This window comes from Clavelina lepadiformis, chromosome 4 (genome assembly GCF_947623445.1).
Source record: "Clavelina lepadiformis chromosome 4, kaClaLepa1.1, whole genome shotgun sequence".
NCBI lineage: Eukaryota > Metazoa > Chordata > Ascidiacea > Aplousobranchia > Clavelinidae > Clavelina > Clavelina lepadiformis.
In genome coordinates this window covers 3776040-3793925 of record NC_135243.1, presented here as the reverse complement: position 1 = coordinate 3793925, position 17886 = coordinate 3776040, and the positions used below count along the sequence as shown (strand labels likewise).

The 17886-nt window shown below is 33.1% G+C and overlaps 7 protein-coding genes across 9 annotated transcripts; 6 read left to right on the top strand and 1 right to left on the bottom strand.

Annotated features, from left to right (window-relative positions):
• The first annotated feature begins 812 nt into the window (after positions 1-812).
• Positions 813-1904, top strand: LOC143453297 (uncharacterized). Its single transcript, XM_076954574.1, has 3 exons — positions 813-1005; positions 1408-1552; positions 1708-1904. Exons 1-3 carry the CDS (start codon positions 883-885, stop codon positions 1788-1790), a joined length of 351 nt encoding a protein of 116 aa, XP_076810689.1. The 5' UTR covers positions 813-882; the 3' UTR covers positions 1791-1904.
• Positions 1905-3357: 1453 nt separating this feature from the next.
• LOC143453141 (uncharacterized) lies at positions 3358-4186 on the top strand. Its single transcript, XM_076954304.1, has 3 exons — positions 3358-3550; positions 3732-3876; positions 4032-4186. Exons 1-3 carry the CDS (start codon positions 3428-3430, stop codon positions 4112-4114), a joined length of 351 nt encoding a protein of 116 aa, XP_076810419.1. The 5' UTR covers positions 3358-3427; the 3' UTR covers positions 4115-4186.
• A 1493-nt stretch (positions 4187-5679) lies between these two features.
• Positions 5680-6508, top strand: LOC143452897 (uncharacterized). Its single transcript, XM_076954036.1, has 3 exons — positions 5680-5879; positions 6074-6218; positions 6375-6508. Exons 1-3 carry the CDS (start codon positions 5751-5753, stop codon positions 6476-6478), a joined length of 378 nt encoding a protein of 125 aa, XP_076810151.1. The 5' UTR covers positions 5680-5750; the 3' UTR covers positions 6479-6508.
• Positions 6509-8282: 1774 nt separating this feature from the next.
• LOC143452687 (uncharacterized) lies at positions 8283-9588 on the top strand. 2 transcript variants are annotated; one of them, XM_076953739.1, is made up of 3 exons: positions 8283-8498; positions 9019-9134; positions 9330-9588. In XM_076953739.1, the coding sequence occupies exons 1-3, from the start codon at positions 8370-8372 to the stop codon at positions 9484-9486; spliced, it is 402 nt and encodes a 133-aa protein (XP_076809854.1). In that variant the 5' UTR covers positions 8283-8369; the 3' UTR covers positions 9487-9588. The 2 variants fall into 2 exon arrangements, with proteins under 2 accessions (XP_076809854.1, XP_076809855.1); XM_076953740.1 differs by having other exon boundaries at positions 9019-9163.
• Positions 9589-13051: 3463 nt separating this feature from the next.
• LOC143452262 (uncharacterized) lies at positions 13052-14092 on the top strand. The gene is made up of 3 exons (XM_076953163.1): positions 13052-13221; positions 13488-13641; positions 13766-14092. The coding sequence occupies exons 1-3, from the start codon at positions 13087-13089 to the stop codon at positions 13873-13875; spliced, it is 399 nt and encodes a 132-aa protein (XP_076809278.1). The 5' UTR covers positions 13052-13086; the 3' UTR covers positions 13876-14092.
• Positions 14093-14471: 379 nt separating this feature from the next.
• Positions 14472-15799, bottom strand: LOC143452263 (uncharacterized). 2 transcript variants are annotated; one of them, XM_076953164.1, is made up of 3 exons: positions 15322-15799; positions 14978-15125; positions 14472-14852 (listed from the first exon to the last, which is right to left on the bottom strand). In XM_076953164.1, the coding sequence occupies exons 1-3, from the start codon at positions 15448-15450 to the stop codon at positions 14761-14763; spliced, it is 369 nt and encodes a 122-aa protein (XP_076809279.1). In that variant the 5' UTR covers positions 15451-15799; the 3' UTR covers positions 14472-14760. The 2 variants fall into 2 exon arrangements, with proteins under 2 accessions (XP_076809279.1, XP_076809280.1); XM_076953165.1 differs by having other exon boundaries at positions 14483-14828; positions 15322-15784.
• Positions 15800-16254: 455 nt separating this feature from the next.
• LOC143452455 (uncharacterized) lies at positions 16255-17392 on the top strand. Its single transcript, XM_076953445.1, has 3 exons — positions 16255-16465; positions 16781-16925; positions 17079-17392. Exons 1-3 carry the CDS (start codon positions 16337-16339, stop codon positions 17171-17173), a joined length of 369 nt encoding a protein of 122 aa, XP_076809560.1. The 5' UTR covers positions 16255-16336; the 3' UTR covers positions 17174-17392.
• The last annotated feature ends 494 nt before the right edge of the window (positions 17393-17886 follow it).

The window sequence follows — 17886 nt, the reverse complement described above, 5'->3', positions numbered from 1 at the left end:
GAATAAATTGGGTATACATACAAATTCAGCATTATTTGTCACTGCATTTGTCACTTCGATCATTTTAGACATCTAACAAATCTTGTCTTCTGGTCTCCAAAGTTACTTCGTTTTCTTCACTTCATCTCTGCCCAGGTGAAAAATTAATATCTGGTGTGGAAAAAGTTTGCTCGTTTGCGCACTTGTAATCATTATTGGTTTTTCTGTTGATGGTTTATTCTAACATTTCTGAGTTCTTTCATCGTGTTAGTTTATCCTTAGATAAGATTGATATGGGCGCCCTTGCTAAAATAACGGCACAAACTCACTTTAAAACTATAAATCATGGAACTGTATGACTTTTTAATAATTATTGTTGTTGCGATTATTTCTTATATAATTCGTAGCAATCCAGAAAAATGTTGCAAAAATTCAAACATTTGCATGAATAAGTTAAGCCGCCAAATCAAGTTTCTTAATTGCTTTTGTCTTGGATTTTCTTCTGCGTTTTGCTTTAGGTGCAATTAACGTGTAACGCATCAGCAATAAATGCTTAAATTGTGTGATACTCAGCGTCTTTTCTTCTCTGTTGCTACAGTAGTTTGCAACATTTAAAAGTAGATAAATTTGTTTTGTTGTTTTAGTTTGGCGTTTGTAGTAAATATAAACGTCTTCATTTGTAGTTAAGGGTAAGTAGTTCAAGTTAATGCTTTTTAAAGCAAAATGTGCGAAACAAGTTAGTGTAGCTTATAAAAATATCAGAGGTGAATAAATACAATAATACAATTGAAAGGAATTCTGTAACTAATTTTGCTTTTGTTTGAAAGTTTTCATTTTACATTTTAAAAGTAAAAGATTTTGTTTAAGAAAGATATTAGGAAAAAATAAAGTGAAACCCAAAAAATGGATTTTGATGAATATTGCCGAAGAGTGTTTCGAAACGGAATGGTCGATTATGTCTACGTAGGGACTAGATGGGCCAAACTGAAAGATCTAACTACAAACGAGGGTTTTTCAAGCCTTACAGTAAGTAATTTATGTAGAAGTAGGTTACTATGTCATATATAAGATCAACTATACCACCAAAGGTTGGTTATTCGAAGGCTTACTTTGCGGTATCGCGCAATAGATACTGGTTATAGGTAAAAATTTGATATCAACCCTGTTACATATGACCTTGTGTTTGAATCGTCGCGAAATTTCTGACTTCAAAAATTTTTATTTTCATTCCTCCTTAAATAAACCTAATTCGCCATTTAGAAATGCGTTATTAGGTAATTGTTATATTTCCAAATTTAGATCAGTTTTCTTAACATTTTTGATCGGTTTTAAGAAATACATCTTGGTTTTGTATTTATTTTTTAAATGCGACGTCAAACGCATGAGTAGATTTTATATTTTGCATTTATTTTGTTATTTGTTATTCAGCTTTCAGAAGTGTCAATCATCACAAACTCCAAAGATTCAAACTTCGTGCTTCGTGGAGAAAAATACGCATTTGTGAATCATTTTGAAGAGAGTTTTGCTTATGCGAGTCCAACAAGAACTATTTCTTATGCTTCGACTCCTGAACGTAAGATGTTTATGAACTTTTCAACCAAAACGTTTCTACGTTTGTTAGAGATGAAACCAGCCTATCCAAAAATGACTTTGTACTTGATGTTCGTTTGTATAAATGCAATTACTAAAGTGTGAAGTTAATGTTTTATGATGCTTTTTATTCGGCAGTTATCGTGGCAGCATGTGGCTCAAACGGTTCTCTTCGTCATTGTCAAAGTGCGGTGCAGTTTGGGATCACCTGGCTCAAGTAATTTTATCCGAATGGGGGTTGCCAACCAATCTCATCCATCTCTTAACATCCAATCTCTGCGTTGTTTTCTATGTTATAAAACTACATGTTGAATTGTGATCAATAAAAATATTTTTCTACATTCCGACAGTTTATTTTACAATAGCCCTTTGACACGACCTAAGGTTTCTTCAATTTTCATTGATTTTAATAAGCAGTGCGACACTTAATATGCGCCCTTACAGTAAGCAGCAAAGTAAACCAATGATAATTGTGTGACTTGTAGACAGAAAATGGACATTTCCAGCTTTGGATTTGGGCATAGGACAAAACTTATTTTAAATTGCTTATAGAAGGCATTTAATAAGGCTTCAACGTTTCAACAAAGATAATGAACCTTTAACTAGTATATAATACACATAGGCAATAGATTCACCATTTTACTCATCGTTTGTCTAATGTCGCTGCTTGGGTGCTTGCACATACCTCACTCAATATTTTCAAGGCACCCAAAATAGTTAATATATAGGCTGACCTGAGCCTCAGGCTAAGCCTGAGAAAACAGGAAGAAGTTTTGACATGATTGGTGCAAAGCATTAACTGATAATCTTCAGTTTACAATTAATCACAAAGCGTTTTTATATGAACTGATTTCTAAAATGCTGTAAAACCGCTAAAACTATCAATCAAAATTCCACCAACCTATTTTAGGTTATCGTTATATTTCCTAATTTAACCCGGTGTCGAGTTTCAACTTTCATATTTTTATTTCTAAGCAACTTACCATCCATTTTCTTTACATTTTCAGCATTATTTTTCAGTGCATTTGTCACTTCGATCATTTTAGACATCTAACAAATCTTGTCTTTTGGTCTCCAATGTTACTTCGTTTTCTTCACTTCATCTCTGCCCAGGTGAAAAATTAATATCTGGTGTGGAAAAATTTTGCTCGTTTGGGCACATGTAATCATTATTGGTTTTTCTGTTGATGTTTTTTTCCAATATTTCTTAGTTCTTTATCGTGTTAGTTTATCCTTAGATAAGATTGATATGGGCGCCCTTGCTAAAATAACAGTAGAAATTCACTTTAAAACGTCATCATGGAACTGTATGACTTTTTAACAATTATTGTTGTTGCGATCATTTCTTATATAATGCGTAGCAATCGAGAAAAATGTTGCAAAAATTCAAACATTTGCATGAATAAGTTAAGCCGCCAAATCAAGTTTCTTGATTGCTTTTGTCTTGGAGTTTCTTCTGCGTTTTGCTTTAGGTACAATTAACGTGTAACGCATCAGCATTAAATCCGTAAATTGTGTGATACTCAGCGTCTTTTCTTGTCTGTTGCTACAGTAGTTTGCAACATTTAAAAGTAGATAAATTTGTTTTGTTGTTTTAGTTTGGCGTTTGTAGTAAATATAAACGTCTTGATTTGCAGTTAAGGATAGGTAGTTCAGGTTAATGCTTTTTAAAGCAAAATGTGCGAAACAAGTTAGTGTAGCTTACAGGAATATCAGAGGTGAATAAATACAATAATACAGTTGAAAGGGATTTTGTAACTAATTTTGTTTTTGTTTGAAAGTTTTCATTTTACATTTTAAAAGTAAAAGATTTTGTTTAAGAAAGATATTAGGAAAAAAATAAAGTGAAACCCAAAAAATGGATTTTGATGAATATTGCCGAAGAGTGTTTCGAAACGGAATGGTCGATTATGTCTACGTAGGGACTAGATGGGCCAAACTGAAAGATCTAACAACAAACGATAGTTTTTCAAGCCTTACAGTAAGTAATTTATGTAGAAGTAGGTTACTATGTCATATATAAGATCAACTATACTGCCAAATGAGTGTTATTCGAAGGCTTACTTTGCGGTATCGCGCAATAGATACTGGTTATAGGTAAAAAGTTTGATATCATCCCTGTTACATATGATTTTGCATTTATTTTGCTATTTATCAATCAGCTTTCAGAAGTGTCAATCATCACAAATTCCAAAGATTCAAACTTCGTGCTTCGTGGAGAAAAATACGCATTTGTGAATCATTTTGAAGAGAGTTTTGCTTATGCGAGTCCAACAAGAACTATTTCTTATGCTTCGACTCCTGAACGTAAGATGTTTATGAACTTTTCAACCAAAACGTTTCTACGTTTGTTAGAGATGAAGCCAACCTATCCAAAAATGACTTAGTACTCGATGTTCGTTTGTATAAATGCAATTACTAAAGTGTGAAGTTAATGTTTTATGATGCTTTTTATTCGGCAGTTATCGTGGCAGCATGTGGCTCAAACGGTTCTCTTCGTCATTGTCAAAGTGCGGTGCAGTTTGGGATCACCTGGCTCAAGTAGTTTTATCCGAATGGGGGTTGCCAACCAATCTCATCCATCTCTTAACATCCAATCTCTGCGTTGTTTTCTATGTTATAAAACTACATGTTGAATTGTGATCAATAAAAATATTTTTCTACATTCCGACAATTTATTTTACAATGACCCTTTGACACGACCTAAGCTTTCTTCAATTTTAATTGATTTTAATAAGCAGTGCGACACTTAATATGCGCCCTTACAGTAAGCAGCAAAGTCAACCAATGATAATTGTGTGACTTGTAGACAGAAAATGGACATTTCCAGCTTTGGATTTTGGCATAGGACTTAACTTATTTTAAATTGCTTATAAAAGGCATTAATAAGGCTTCAACGTTTCAACAAAGATAATGAACCTTTAACTAGTATATAATACACATAGGCAATAGATTCACCATTTTACTCATCGTTTGTCTAATGTCGCTGCTTGGGTGCTTGCACATACCTCACTCAATATTTTCAAGGCACCCAAAATAGTTAATATATAGGCTGACCTGAGCCTCAGGCTAAGCCTGAGAAAACAGGAAGAAGTTTTGACATGATTGGTGCAAAGCATTAACTGATAATCTTCAGTTTGCAATTAATCACAAAGCGTTTTTATATGAATTAATTACTAAAATGCTGTAAAACCGCTAAAACTATCAATCAAAATTCCACCAACCTATTTTAGGTTAACGTTATATTTCTTAATTTAACCCGGTGTCGAGTTTCAACTTGCATACTTTTATTTCTAAGCAACTTACCATCCATTTTCTTTACATTTTCAGCATTATTTTTCAGTGCATTTGTCACTTCGATCATTTTAGACATCTAACAAATCTTGTCTTTTGGTCTCCAATGTTACTTCGTTTTCTTCACTTCATCTCTGCCCAGGTGAAAAATTAATATCTGGCGTGGAAAAATTTTGCTCGTTTGGGCACCTGTAATCATTATTGGTTTTTCTGTTGATGTTTTTTTCCAATATTTCTTAGTTCTTTCATCGTGTTAGTTTATCCTTAGATAAGATTGATATTGGCGCCCTTGCTAAAATAACAGTAGAAATTCACTTTAAAATGTCATCATGGAACTGTATGACTTTTTAACAATTATTGTTGTTGCGATCATTTCTTATATAATGCGTAGCAATCGAGAAAAATGTTGCAAAAATTCAAACATTTGCATGAATAAGTTAAGCCGCCAAATCAAGTTTCTTGATTGCTTTTGTCTTGGAGTTTCTTCTGCACTTTGCTTTAGGTACAATTAACGTGTAACGCATCAGCATTAAATGCTTAAATTGTGTGATACTCAGCGTCTTTTCTTGTCTGTTGCTACAGTAGTTTGCAACATTTAAAAGTTGATAAATTTGTTTTGTTGTTTTAGTTTGGCGTTTGTAGCAAATATAAACGTCTTGATTTGCAGTTAAAGTTAGGTAGTTCAGGTTAATGCTTTTTAAAGCAAAATGTGCGAAACAAGTTAGTGTAGCTTACAGGAATATCAGAGGTGAATAAATACAATAATACAGTTGAAAGGAATTCTGTAACTAATTTTGTTTTTGTTTGAAAGTTTTCATTTTACATTTTAAAAGTAAAGATTTTGTTTAAGAAAGATATTAGGAAAAAAATAAAGTGAAACCCAAAATATGGATTTTGATGAATGTTGCCGAAGAGTGTTTCGAAACGGAAGTCCTTTGGTCGATTATGTCTACGTAGGGACTAGACGGTCCAAACTGAAAGATCTAACAACAAACGATAGTTTTTTAAGCCTTACAGTAAGTAATTTATATAGAAGTAGCTTACTTTGTGATATATAAGATCAACTATACAGCTAAATGTTGGTTATTCGAAGGCTTACTTTGCGGTATCGCGCAATAGCTATTGGTTATAGGTAAAACGTTTAACATCTTGACGTCAAAAACATGAGCAGATTTTATTTTTTGCTTTTATTGTGATATTTATCAACCAGGTTTCGGAAGTGTCAATCATCACAAACTCCAAAAATTCAAACTTCGTGCTTCGTGGTGAGGAATACAGATTTGTGAATAATGTTGAAGAGATTTTTACCTATGCGAGTCCTACAAGGTGTCTTTCTTATGCTTCGACTCTTGAACGTAAGATGTTTATGAACTTTTCAACCTAAACGTTTCTACGTTTGTTAGAGATGAAGCCATCCTATCCATAAATGACTTAGTACTCGATGTTCGTTTGTATAAATGCAATTACTAAAGTGTGAAGTTAATGTTTCATAATGCTTGTTTATTCGGTAGTTGTCGTGGCGGCTTGTGGCCCAAATGGTTCTTTTCGTCATTGTCAAAGTGCGGTGCAATTTGGGATCACCTGGCTCGAATGGTTTCATCCGAATGGAGTTTGACAACCAGTCTCTGCATTGTTTTCTATGCTATAAAACTACATGTTGAATTGTGATCAATAAAAATAAAAATATTTTTCTACATTCCGACAGTTTATTTTATAATGGCCCTTTGACACGACCTAAGGTTTCTTCAATTTTCATTGATTTTAATAAGCAGTGCGACACTTAATATGCGCCCTTACAGTAAGCAGCAAAGTAAACCAATGATAATTGTGTGACTTGTAGACAGAAAATGGACATTTCCAGCTTTGGATTTGGGCATAGGTCTTAACTTATTTTAAATTGCTTATAGAAGGCATTAATAAGGCTTCAACGTTTAAACAAAGATAATGAACCTTTAACTAGTATATAATACATATAGGCAATAGATTCACCATTTTACCCATCGTTTGTCTAATATCGCTGCTTGGGTGCTTGCACATACCTCACTCAAATCCTTCTAGGCACCCAACCCAGTTAATATATAGGCTGACCTGAGCCTCAGGCTAAGCCTGAGAAAACAGGAAGAAGTTTTGACATGATTGGTGCAAAGCATTAACTGATAATCTTTAGTTTGCAATTAATCACAAAGCGTTTTTATATGAATTAATTACTAAAATGCTGTAAAACCGCTAAAACTATCAATCCAAATTCCACCAAACCTATTTTAGGTTAATGTTATATTTCCTAATTTAGCCTGGTGTCATGTTTCAACTTGCATATTTTTATTTCTAAGCAACTTCTCATCCATTTTCTGCCTTAATAGACACGCAAAATTAAAGTCAGGAAAAAAGAATAAAGAAAGCAGAACGAAATAGATTTTGTAAATGACAAGACAATTAAGGAAATGAAGATAATTTTTCTCTCAGATATTTATCTCAAATCACCGGACTTATGTCTCCATGTCTCCATTTCTCCATTTCTTCATTTCTGTTATCTTGTAACTTCTTATCTTGCTTTCTCAGTAATTTTCCATGGGTAAATATTTGCACCTTAAGAAACAAAAAATTATTTGCTATATTTATTACGTCTATGGCGGTTAGCCAAGCGCTGAGGAAGATGTAATTCTATATATGAATAGCAAAATAATGTCATCACTAGAACAAGTTCAAAATGGGGAAAATATTTCTATCAAAGATTTAAGTTCTCGCGTTTCTTAAATATTTATACCTATTACAACACTGTTGGTCTTATTTTAACTGGTGTTGGTTTTATTCTAAATTTTTGAGGGTTTTGCTTGTGTAGAGCTTACATGCTTTCACAAATTTAAGACGAGCGTACTTGCTAAAATAAAAGGACAAATTCACTTTAAAACTATATCTCATTTCGCTATATCTCATAACTGTCTTTAACAGTTATTATTGTTGCGAAATTTTCTTCTATAATACATAAAGAAGACTATCACCAAAAGTGTTATTAAAATGCAAACATCTTCATAAATACTTTAATCCACCAAATCAAGTTTTTTGATTACAATTTGCCTGTAGTTTCTTGTATGCGTTTTGCTTTACCGTGTCGGTAATCAACGTGGAAAGCGGGTTACTGCTAGCAGTGTTAATTGCTTGCCTTGTGTTGTACTTAACGTTTGTCGTTTTCAGTTGCTAGTTAACTGTACAACATGTAATTAAGTAAATTTTTATGTCCTTTGAGGTAAAAAGTTGCATTCGCTATAAATAGATATTAACCTTGCAGTCAAATGTAGTTCATTAAGTTTACAAGAAATACAGATTACTCGGTAAGAGTATCGAAAGTAACTAAATAGAAAACCTTAAGTAAGTACAGTAATACAATCGAAGAGAATTTATTCGTAATTATATTTAGTTTGGAAATTTTCATTTTACATTTAGAAGCTAAAAGATTTGTTTAAGAAAGGTATAAGGAAGAAATAATATTGTCACTTCGTAATTCACAAATGGCTTTTGATGAATATTGCCGGACAGTTTTCATGAACGGAGGTCCTTTGGTCGATTATATCTATATAGGGTCTAGGCAAATCAGATGGGGAGAGCTACGGACAAATAATGTTTTCCCAAGTTTTTCAGTAAGTAATTCAGTTAATTTGTTTAAAAGTAAGCGAAGTGTCAAGTAAGTAAAATAAAGTAGGTAAAATAAGAACAAAATAAGTACGAGCAAATAAAATAAGTAAGAAAATAAAGTAGGTAAAATTCAGATGTAATTAAGTAAAATGTATAAAAGTATTTGTATAAATTTTGTAAATAATATCAATTATATAGTTATATGTTGGTTATTACAAGGCTTACTTTGCAGTATTGCGCAATAGGTCCTGGTTATAAGTAAAACTTTTACCCTCCACTAATAGTTACATATGACATTGTGTTTGAGATTTATTTACATGTATATTCTTAAACGTTGAGTCGCTATTTACGAACACATTGCGAGATAAACGTTGTATTTCCGTTTTTAATTTTAGTTTAGTTTAGTTTTTTTAATCTTTCTAACCGTGTTTAAGGTTTAAATTTATTTTGTATTCGTATTTTGATTGTAGTTATTTTGTAAATGCGATGTATCATTTGAATTTAGTTTTGATATTTATAAACTAGCTTCCAGAAACATCGATTATCACAAATTCCAAAGGTTCTAACTTCGTGCTTCGTGGCGAGGAATACAGATTTATTGAGCATGTCGACGGTGTATTCGCTTATGAGAGTCCTACAAGGTGCCTTTCTTTTGCATCTACTCCTGAATGTAAGATGTCTGAATATTTGAACCTAACTGTTTCTATATATATTTTTTGTTAGAGATGAAGCCATCCAAACCATAATGGATAATTGTTAATCCATAATTGCGCACAAAATTTGTTCGTTTAAATTCAATCAGTTAGGCAATATTTTTGATGCTTTTATTTGGGCAGTTATCTTGGCGGCATGTGGCTCAAACGGTTCTTTTCATCAATGTCAAAGAGCGGTGCATTTTGGGATAACCTGGCTCAGGTGGTTTTATCCAAATGGAGTTTGACAACCAATCTCTGCATCGTTTTCAATGTTATAAAACTACATGTTGAATTGTGATCAATAAAAATAAAAATATTTTTCCATATTCTGACAATTTATTTTACAATGGACCTTTGACTCGACATAAATTCATCAATTTTAATTGATTTTAATAAACAATTTGACACTTAATATGCGCCCTTACAGTAAACCAATTATAACTGTGTGACTTGAAGAAAGTAAATGGACATTTAACTGGTACCCATACGTCACTCAAAATCTTCAAGGCTCCCAAAACAGTTAAAGATGAATAAAGATGATAAAAATCATGGTGGAAAAAAAGGCGTTTTGACATGATTGGTGTAAAGCAATAACTGATAATCTTCAGTTTGCAAGTAATCACAAAACGTTTCTATATGAATTTCACGTACTGTAACATCATCAAACCAGCTACGTTTGCATGTCGGTAAAGCTGAAATAAGTACCATCATGGTTATCATGAATGTTATGCAACAAGTTATCTTTTAATACCAGGCTCTATGCCACCGCTACACCATCTAAACTTTCCGGCAAAATTTCTTACGCTTTCGTCCCCATAGTTGCAAACAAGCAAAATCTAATTAAAATCGACATCAGGGGCTGTCTTTTGCCGATTGCAACGAATTAAACTCAGCCCTTTGCTTTGATGGTTTTCTTATCACCTGCTCTCTCCACGCACTTTATAAAGTGGATGCCAGGATGATCTAACCAGCCTGCTAACCACTGCTTTACAAATACCTAATCTGGTTTCATTATCATTCATATCCAAAGCGGGTAAAACATATGATTTCAGATTTACCTTAATACACTGTTTGTTTCATTGCAATAAGTAAACGTTGTATCATTGAAAGATTTTCCTTCAACGTCACAACAATGATTATTAAATAAAAAGTTTGTAACGCACACAATCGAATACTTACAAATCACTAAACGACATTGAAGAATTCTTTACTAAGTACTGACGAATTTTCTTCGCTTATGGGCGCGAACTTATTTTTCTCTCACTTAAGAAACAATGAGACACTGTGTAAACGATTTTGTCTATTGCTAAAAGTCAGAAATCGTTTATTTCGTTAAAATGTGTCACGAAACATTAACTTTGAAAACAATGCAACGACGAACAAAAGCTTCAGTGGAAAAGTCTTCATAGATTCGGGAATGCCGCTTTAACCGCGTTTAAACAAATGTCATGAGCGTCCGCCCATGCAGCCACCTATCACTAAGTTTAGATAAACTGTAAAAATAATTCAATACATCAAAAAAGTCTTATTAGTTACTAAATTTAAAAGGATTTAACTTAACTCGAAAGCTACGATGTCTTTTACTCTATAAATGTAATTCCAACACAATCCAAAATTTCATGCATGATAGACATCTTACATTCCTGGCTGTTCATATGAACAATCGAAATTGTTGGACTTTTGTAAGTAAAAACACCACAGAAGTTCTCTACACAATTGAATACCACACCACGGAGCTGGAAATTAGAACCTTCAGATTTGACGTTGGTTGAAATCTCAATATTTGATAAATATCAGAGTAAAGTTGATGAAACCAAAGAAAACGAAAACACATCTGCATTGGCCGTTTGTGCAAGCAAACCAACATATAGTTCTTACATTATCATATAAAAATTTTATCATATTTATTTTAATGTTAAAGTGTAAAACAATTAAACTATTTTGACTAAAAATAATGTGTATGCAACAAGTTATAAAAGTACAGGCTAATATCGTGTGGATCTTACACGCACTCGACGACAATTTAAAAGAAAAAAGTCATGGATTAAGTTGGAGCCATATTTACGAAAAAGCACTCTCAAACTTTTTAACTACAGTAACTAGTACCTAATTAAGCATTAACTAACTGGTAACCGGTAACTGAATAAGAAACCAGTAACTATTATCTCGCATATTTGGGATCACATGAATCAAAAATATAACAATGAACCTTTGTAGTTAAATTTACATTTCTACTGATTATACTTACTGTAAATTTTGGAAAATTGTTATGCGCGAATTCATTTCCAACCCTTCTCTCTTCTGCATAATAAAGATAAATTTAACTGATGGACCTCCCGTTTTTTTTAACTGCGCGACAAAATTGAAACCAACCCATTTGTGTCGTGCAGAAAACTTTTCTTTACCTAGTATCTTTTTAAAATAGGATCAAAAATGTATATTCAAATTACATTAAAATGAAATATAAAAATATAAAAAGACACATTATGACTAAAACTCTAACAAACACGAACCAATTACAACAACAGTCGTGGGTAATGGCATTGACTTGAGCACGTAGTGAGCTTGCAACTGACCAAAAAATCTCTGAGTATGGAATTCCGTTAAGCAATTAAGGTTGCAAGCAGTTACACGCTTTACACGTTGATTAGTATTATACACTTAGAATAAAATTGACACGTGCAACGAAATGGATGGCCAACATGGGATCAAACATTATCACCACGTAGTCAGTTCGCGACAATCCAGGCAAAAATTCCTTGCATGCTCATCTCAACCAATTGCTTCAACCATTGTTTGAACCGTATTATTCGCGTCGCATGAACCTATCAAGGAACGCCACGTCATAGTATGTACTGTTATTTGATATCACCTTTAGTCGCATTGAATGGGCAAAAAGTTGAAAGATACTAACTTTCGTTGTTTGAAAATTTTGTAAATTCATTAGAAAGCACTGGACTATTTCCCTCTTATGTTATTGCATGTTTTGTTGTTCACTGACCAGGGCTAGCTTCATATGTGTTGTGCTGCATAGCTAAAATATGGTCGATCGGTGCTGCTATCAGTTATCAAGAATCTCTTGTTTAGTGTAACGTTAAGTGCTTCTATAGTTGCATGCGTTCGATCATTGAGGTAGCCGGCTGATGACATGTTATCATTCGTCAATAACTTATTTGTCATTAGTAAATATCAGAATCTGTGCGTCTGTGGATCTGTAACTTACCTTGCCGTAACGCATCTTTCCTTTCAGTGTATCTTGTTTTAATTAATCAACGTGCGACGCTGGCTCTACTCAGCGAAGATTACTTTAGTCTGCGATGCTTAGCGTCTTTGGTTGTCGAATGCATTAGTTGTAACCAGGTTTGGTTCTCATCTTACTGATTTAAGTCAATGATTAGCAGGTTGATGATGTTAGTGCTTCAGAAAGAATTTGGCATTTGTTGGTACTATCTTGACTTTTTAATGAATTGAATGAAGTTAAGGTCAACCGTTTAGTTGTTAGCTTACCGCCACAACTATAAATGTACAAAGTTCAAAATTAAAACAGGAATTTTGTAGATAGATTTTCGTAGAAAATGTACAAATGATGGAATTGTGTTATAAACATATACTATTTTGTACTATTATCTTTAATAAGTTGTAATAAAAACAATTTTCAGCCAAGTTAAGTTATCTGATCAACCATGTTTTATAAATATATATTTCGCTCTACAAGGCATCTTCAGTAAATGACAGGCAGTAAAATATCATACAAAAAGGAAATGATTTAAACCATAATATTTACTAGTAAATTTGAAAAAAATGCTCTTGGCTAAATAGTTCTGAAGTTAACCGTCCCTAAAAATATAACTTTTTATAGATATTAAGAAAGGTTTAGTGGCTTTGAAAACACTCAATCATGATGGGGTTGGATGAATTTTGCGTTGAAGTTGTAAAGAAAGCTGGTCATTATGTCAATTATGTCTATGCGCATAAAGAGGATGGCATCAGAGGAGAATGCGGGTGGTTTCCCGGTTTTTATAAAGACTTTTCTGTAAGTAAATTATCTAAGAATTAAATTTTTGTAGTCCCTTTGGTGGATTCAGTCGGTTAATTTAGGTTGTTGCTAGTTGTTTGTTGTTGCTAGTTGTTTGTTGTTGCTAGTTGTTTGTTGTTGCTAGTTGTTTGTTGTTGTTTCCTTTAATTGCAAAGTAATGTGTCTTACAAGTATGCTTTATACTTCTAACAATTTTGTATCTACAATTTGTAGTTTAAAATTTTTTAAGTCTTTTTAATTTTATTTCGCCGTTTTTAAACTAGTTTTCCGAAGCTGAAATCCTTATTCGGGCGAATGGTTTAAATTTCAAGATTTCCGACCATCAATTCGAATTTATCAAGAAAGAAGACGACCAATTCATTTTTGAAAGTCTGTCAAGATTTCTCGTTTTCGGGGTAAATCTCACTCAACCCAGAAGTAAGATGTCTAATAATTGTTTAACTCAGCATTTTTAAGGATAGTTTGAAATGAAGACATACAGTAAAAGCTTACAATGCCACATACACAGTACTGTCACGTTTTTCTCTGGTTTATTCGACAGGTATCGTGATTGCAAGTGGCCCATTGTGTTCTTTAGAACAATGTCAAGAAGCAGTACGCTATGCACTACCACGCGTCCAGACCTGGAAAAGTAGTCTTGGAATGTCTTAAATCAAAAAAAAGTAAAAATATTTGGTCATCTTCTTGCAATCTGTGGCTTCTGTTTTAACGTATTGTAAACATGTTGTAACGTCTTTTCTGTACAATCATTCATTTTTCCATTACGGGATACGCTTGTTCGTCTATATAAAGCACAATGAGAAAGTCAACCTTAAACTAAACCACTGATAAAATGCAAACGTTATCAAAATAAAAGTGCTTTAACGCTTCTGGTTGAATGATAGAATTAAACAATTTTTACGTTTTTTTATGTAAAATATTCTTGCTATAATGACAGTTCTTGTTAACCTTTTTTTGAGATAATTTGTTCAAAATATCCAATTTGTTCATGTTCATGCTTCTCCCTGCTTGCTCCATGTTGCTCACGAAATACATCGTACGCAATTTCGCAATTTAAATAAACAGCACTACCCACAGTGGCTGTTCGTTCATGCCCCGACACCTATGTAGGTCGGGTGGTTGGATAAGGACATACAAATGAGAAAAAGAAAATAAAATAAAACAGGTTTTGTAATCTTTTATTTGGTTGAATTGTCGTATCGTATTTTACTCGAACATTATTCTGTTGTTTCCTTTACTACAAAATTTTTGCCGATTAGTTTGCATTTCGAAAAGAAGCTATATAAATTATCAAATTATTCGGTTTTTTAACTTGATGCTGAACTAAATAGACCAGAGAAATGTCTTCGGGGGATGACCGGTTAAGTGTGCCTGACTTAATGTCTTTTGCCTATAGACTGTGTCAACACTGCATCGAAATATGAATGTGTAGCAATGTCTCTTTATTTTTCTTGAACAATGATTAGGTTTTCATTGTACTGAATACATTCTTGCACCAAAGTAGCAGGATCACAATTCCTTGAGGCGCTTCAGCCCTTAAGCGACCGCTTTTTGACACTGACTTAAAGGAGTTGGAGTGGAAATGCCACATACGATTAGGAAAACTGTCCAATGAAAAGTCAAAACACCTTGAATCAATGATTGCATTTAAGCGGTCACTCATAACGCACCGATGACTTGACTCTATACAGTTATCTTAGATTAAATAAACACTTAGAAAGGATCACTCTGTAGCAATTCATAAATCCCTTACATGTGGAGTGTGCTCCGTACACAATGCACCTTGTTGGGCTCACGTAAGTGAATACCTCGCCATTGATCTCCCATAATTTGTATCTTTCATCACGCAACTGAAAGTTTGAACCAATCAAATTTCTGACAATAATGGACGCTTCGGAAAACTGATTGAAAAATATCAAAGTGAAATTAAAGAAAAAAGCTAAAATGACAAAATGCGTTTACATATAAGTTAGATTAAACATATTTGGGGTCCATTTCTGAAATTAATTTGAGAAACGTCTCAAGAAGCCTAAACAAAACACGAAACTATAATAATAAATTAACAATGCTCTTGTTATATTTGCTAAAAATACTTACTGTAAGATATGGAAATTTCCCGTACTTTCTTTTTTCTCCCAAAATCTTATCTCTGTTTTGTAGATAAGCATATTCGACATGTAAACCTCCGTGTTTTATAACTTCATCGCAAAAATTACTCCAATTCATTTCAGTGTTCTAACAATACCACTTTCTTCAAATAGTAGGAAAAAGTAAAACAAAATTTCTAAGCGAAAGATACTAATTGCAAGTTGTCAAAATTGTTTATAACTCTTCCTCTTATTTACATGCATTTATGCATATGTTTATGCTCTCTACATCTTTTGTTATAATTCAACGACTTAGAAAAAAATATCAAACAAACTTGAAAACTTTCAAGCAAAATTTATGGTGCAACAATTTCAAGCCAGAATAATTCTCTTGACAAACATTACAACAAATACGCTGATACCTTACTTAACTACGACACGAATTGTGAACTACAACAATTGACAACGACAGACGCTGATCCTGGTACAGGGAAGAACATGATGCTGCGGGCAGCCCGGCGCGATGCACGTCAGTAGTTTAAGTCAAATAAATTTATGAAATCTTCGACATTTCTCACTGACATTTTTGTTTTTGAATAAGCGCGTTTCAGTCGTTCCAATCAACGTGCAAAGCGTGTGATCGCTGGCAGCCTTAATTGCTTTACCTAGGACCATGCTTGGCGTATTTCTTTCCCAGTTACTAACAAATTAATTAAGTTGTTGTTGCGACTATAAGAGATAGGTAGGCTTGCTGTGTAACATTCATGTTAAGAAAAGTTGTTTTTGTCAGATATATTTTGAATTTTAAGGTAAATTAAGTTCAGGTTATCAAGCTGATGTAACGAATGGAAAGGTGGAAACGTTTTAAAATAATTAGCAAACAACAAAGAAGGGAAAATCATTTAACGGTCAACTTTTAAACACCTACATTTTGTTTAGAAATTTTTTTTTTATTTATTTTTGTGATTAATTTATATAAAGTAAAAGTAAAGCTTAAAAAAGGTATCATAGTTCATAGTATTCACATGTTTTGGGATAGCTTTTGTGCCGTAGTCGTATTAAGGGGACACCCCAAGGTCGACTATGTCTATTCCGGAACCAGGGAAAGCGTGTGTGGCGAGAGTAAAAAGTTTCGTAACATCCCAAGTCTGGCGGTGAGTATTCCATGTAAAGGTAAAATTTCTATTAAATTCTGTTGTTTCATTTTTATCCTTTAAATGCCCTTATGTAGTGTTATGAACGAAGCTTAGATGGTGAGGAAAAGTTTTCTGGTTTTAAATCTTGCAAACGATTTTACCTAAATGCAAACGATCAAACACTTTGTGTTATAATATTTGAAGGTAGCTTTAAAACGCATTTGCTGATTCTAAGTCTACACCCATATCTCATTTATCTAAACGAGATGTTCACGGACATTGAAACGTCTCGATTTCATTGATTATTATAATCGATATGTAATTCTGGTCCAGGTTGCCGAAGTGGCCACGATATATTATTCGGGTGGTTTAAGCTTCCAACTTCGAGGGGAGGAATACAGGTGCCAGGAGTATCACAACGGCTCCTGCATTTATCGAAGTCGGACTCGGTCGCTCGCCTGTGGAAATACCTTGAATTGTAAGATGTCTACGTATTGCAATATTGCATATTAGAAGTAGGTGGCGTAAAGCCATTAATAAGTCGTTCAATTTCAATCGTGGCATTGTGAGTTTTATGCTTTTAAATGCAGGAATTTAAAATTGAGTGTTTTGTTTTTGTTTTATTATATAGATGTATTGGTGGTTTGGGGCTCTGTAGATTCCATGGAGCAATGCAAAAGGTCGGTTGATTACGGATTGTTGTACCTCAGGGCCTATGACGTGTAACCTATCCGATTTCGGCAAAGCTTTCATATAATTTTGTAAATAAACATTTCGCTGTGACTAACAAAAATAACCGATTTTGCTCATCTTCAATAAACCTTCTGTAGCAATATTTATTTTCCTTTGTTATATTTTTCTGCCTTTGTGGCAGGCGAGCGTTTTTCTTATTTCAGTGACATTTTGTGTTCGAAATACCGGCAAAAATAAAATTGAAAAAAACTGTTTTGTCTCCTGTATGCACGTTTAGTTCATAAAGACGAACTTTCTATTCTTTATTTGAACAGTTTTAAATTTAACGTTAATCTAATGAAGTTTGTAACCATACAGATTGATAATTTAGATCACACGTAGAAAATTTCATCTCAAAATTTTCTTCACGTAACTGAGAGTTTGACTTTAAAGTAAACTTTGGGGAAAAGCGAAATTTGCAAAATAGGAGAATAATGATAATGCTGTTGGAATAATACATTTATTCAATGTAAAAAATGCAAACATATATACAAAAGAAATTCTTTTCACTGTAATTATGTTATAAAACAGACGAATTATATTTTAAGTTTCTGGAAATTCATATTCTCTGGTTTCTGAAAGCTTTGGTATGATTCAATTCAATTCGCCGAATTCAACGATAGAATACATCAAAACAGTATATATATATATAGTATAGGCTATATAGCATAAATAATAACTGTATAGCTTTTTGAAAAATACAATTT

Coding starts and splice junctions, on each gene's coding strand:
- LOC143453297 (XM_076954574.1), top strand. CDS start 883: ATGGATTTTGATGAATATTGCCGAAGAGTGTTTCGAAACGGAATGGTC. Junction 1,006..1,407: donor AGGGTTTTTCAAGCCTTACA/GTAAGTAATTTA, acceptor TTTGTTATTCAG/CTTTCAGAAGTGTCAATCAT. Junction 1,553..1,707: donor TTATGCTTCGACTCCTGAAC/GTAAGATGTTTA, acceptor TTTATTCGGCAG/TTATCGTGGCAGCATGTGGC.
- LOC143453141 (XM_076954304.1), top strand. CDS start 3,428: ATGGATTTTGATGAATATTGCCGAAGAGTGTTTCGAAACGGAATGGTC. Junction 3,551..3,731: donor ATAGTTTTTCAAGCCTTACA/GTAAGTAATTTA, acceptor TTTATCAATCAG/CTTTCAGAAGTGTCAATCAT. Junction 3,877..4,031: donor TTATGCTTCGACTCCTGAAC/GTAAGATGTTTA, acceptor TTTATTCGGCAG/TTATCGTGGCAGCATGTGGC.
- LOC143452897 (XM_076954036.1), top strand. CDS start 5,751: ATGGATTTTGATGAATGTTGCCGAAGAGTGTTTCGAAACGGAAGTCCT. Junction 5,880..6,073: donor ATAGTTTTTTAAGCCTTACA/GTAAGTAATTTA, acceptor TTTATCAACCAG/GTTTCGGAAGTGTCAATCAT. Junction 6,219..6,374: donor TTATGCTTCGACTCTTGAAC/GTAAGATGTTTA, acceptor TTTATTCGGTAG/TTGTCGTGGCGGCTTGTGGC.
- LOC143452687 (XM_076953739.1), top strand. CDS start 8,370: ATGGCTTTTGATGAATATTGCCGGACAGTTTTCATGAACGGAGGTCCT. Junction 8,499..9,018: donor ATGTTTTCCCAAGTTTTTCA/GTAAGTAATTCA, acceptor TTTATAAACTAG/CTTCCAGAAACATCGATTAT. Junction 9,135..9,329: donor GCTTATGAGAGTCCTACAAG/GTGCCTTTCTTT, acceptor TTATTTGGGCAG/TTATCTTGGCGGCATGTGGC.
- LOC143452262 (XM_076953163.1), top strand. CDS start 13,087: ATGATGGGGTTGGATGAATTTTGCGTTGAAGTTGTAAAGAAAGCTGGT. Junction 13,222..13,487: donor GTTTTTATAAAGACTTTTCT/GTAAGTAAATTA, acceptor TTTTTAAACTAG/TTTTCCGAAGCTGAAATCCT. Junction 13,642..13,765: donor AAATCTCACTCAACCCAGAA/GTAAGATGTCTA, acceptor TTTATTCGACAG/GTATCGTGATTGCAAGTGGC.
- LOC143452263 (XM_076953164.1), bottom strand. CDS start 15,450: ATGAATTGGAGTAATTTTTGCGATGAAGTTATAAAACACGGAGGTTTA. Junction 15,126..15,321: donor GGAAATTTCCATATCTTACA/GTAAGTATTTTT, acceptor TTTTTCAATCAG/TTTTCCGAAGCGTCCATTAT. Junction 14,853..14,977: donor GTACGGAGCACACTCCACAT/GTAAGGGATTTA, acceptor CATTGATTCAAG/GTGTTTTGACTTTTCATTGG.
- LOC143452455 (XM_076953445.1), top strand. CDS start 16,337: ATGTTTTGGGATAGCTTTTGTGCCGTAGTCGTATTAAGGGGACACCCC. Junction 16,466..16,780: donor GTAACATCCCAAGTCTGGCG/GTGAGTATTCCA, acceptor ATTCTGGTCCAG/GTTGCCGAAGTGGCCACGAT. Junction 16,926..17,078: donor CTGTGGAAATACCTTGAATT/GTAAGATGTCTA, acceptor TTTATTATATAG/ATGTATTGGTGGTTTGGGGC.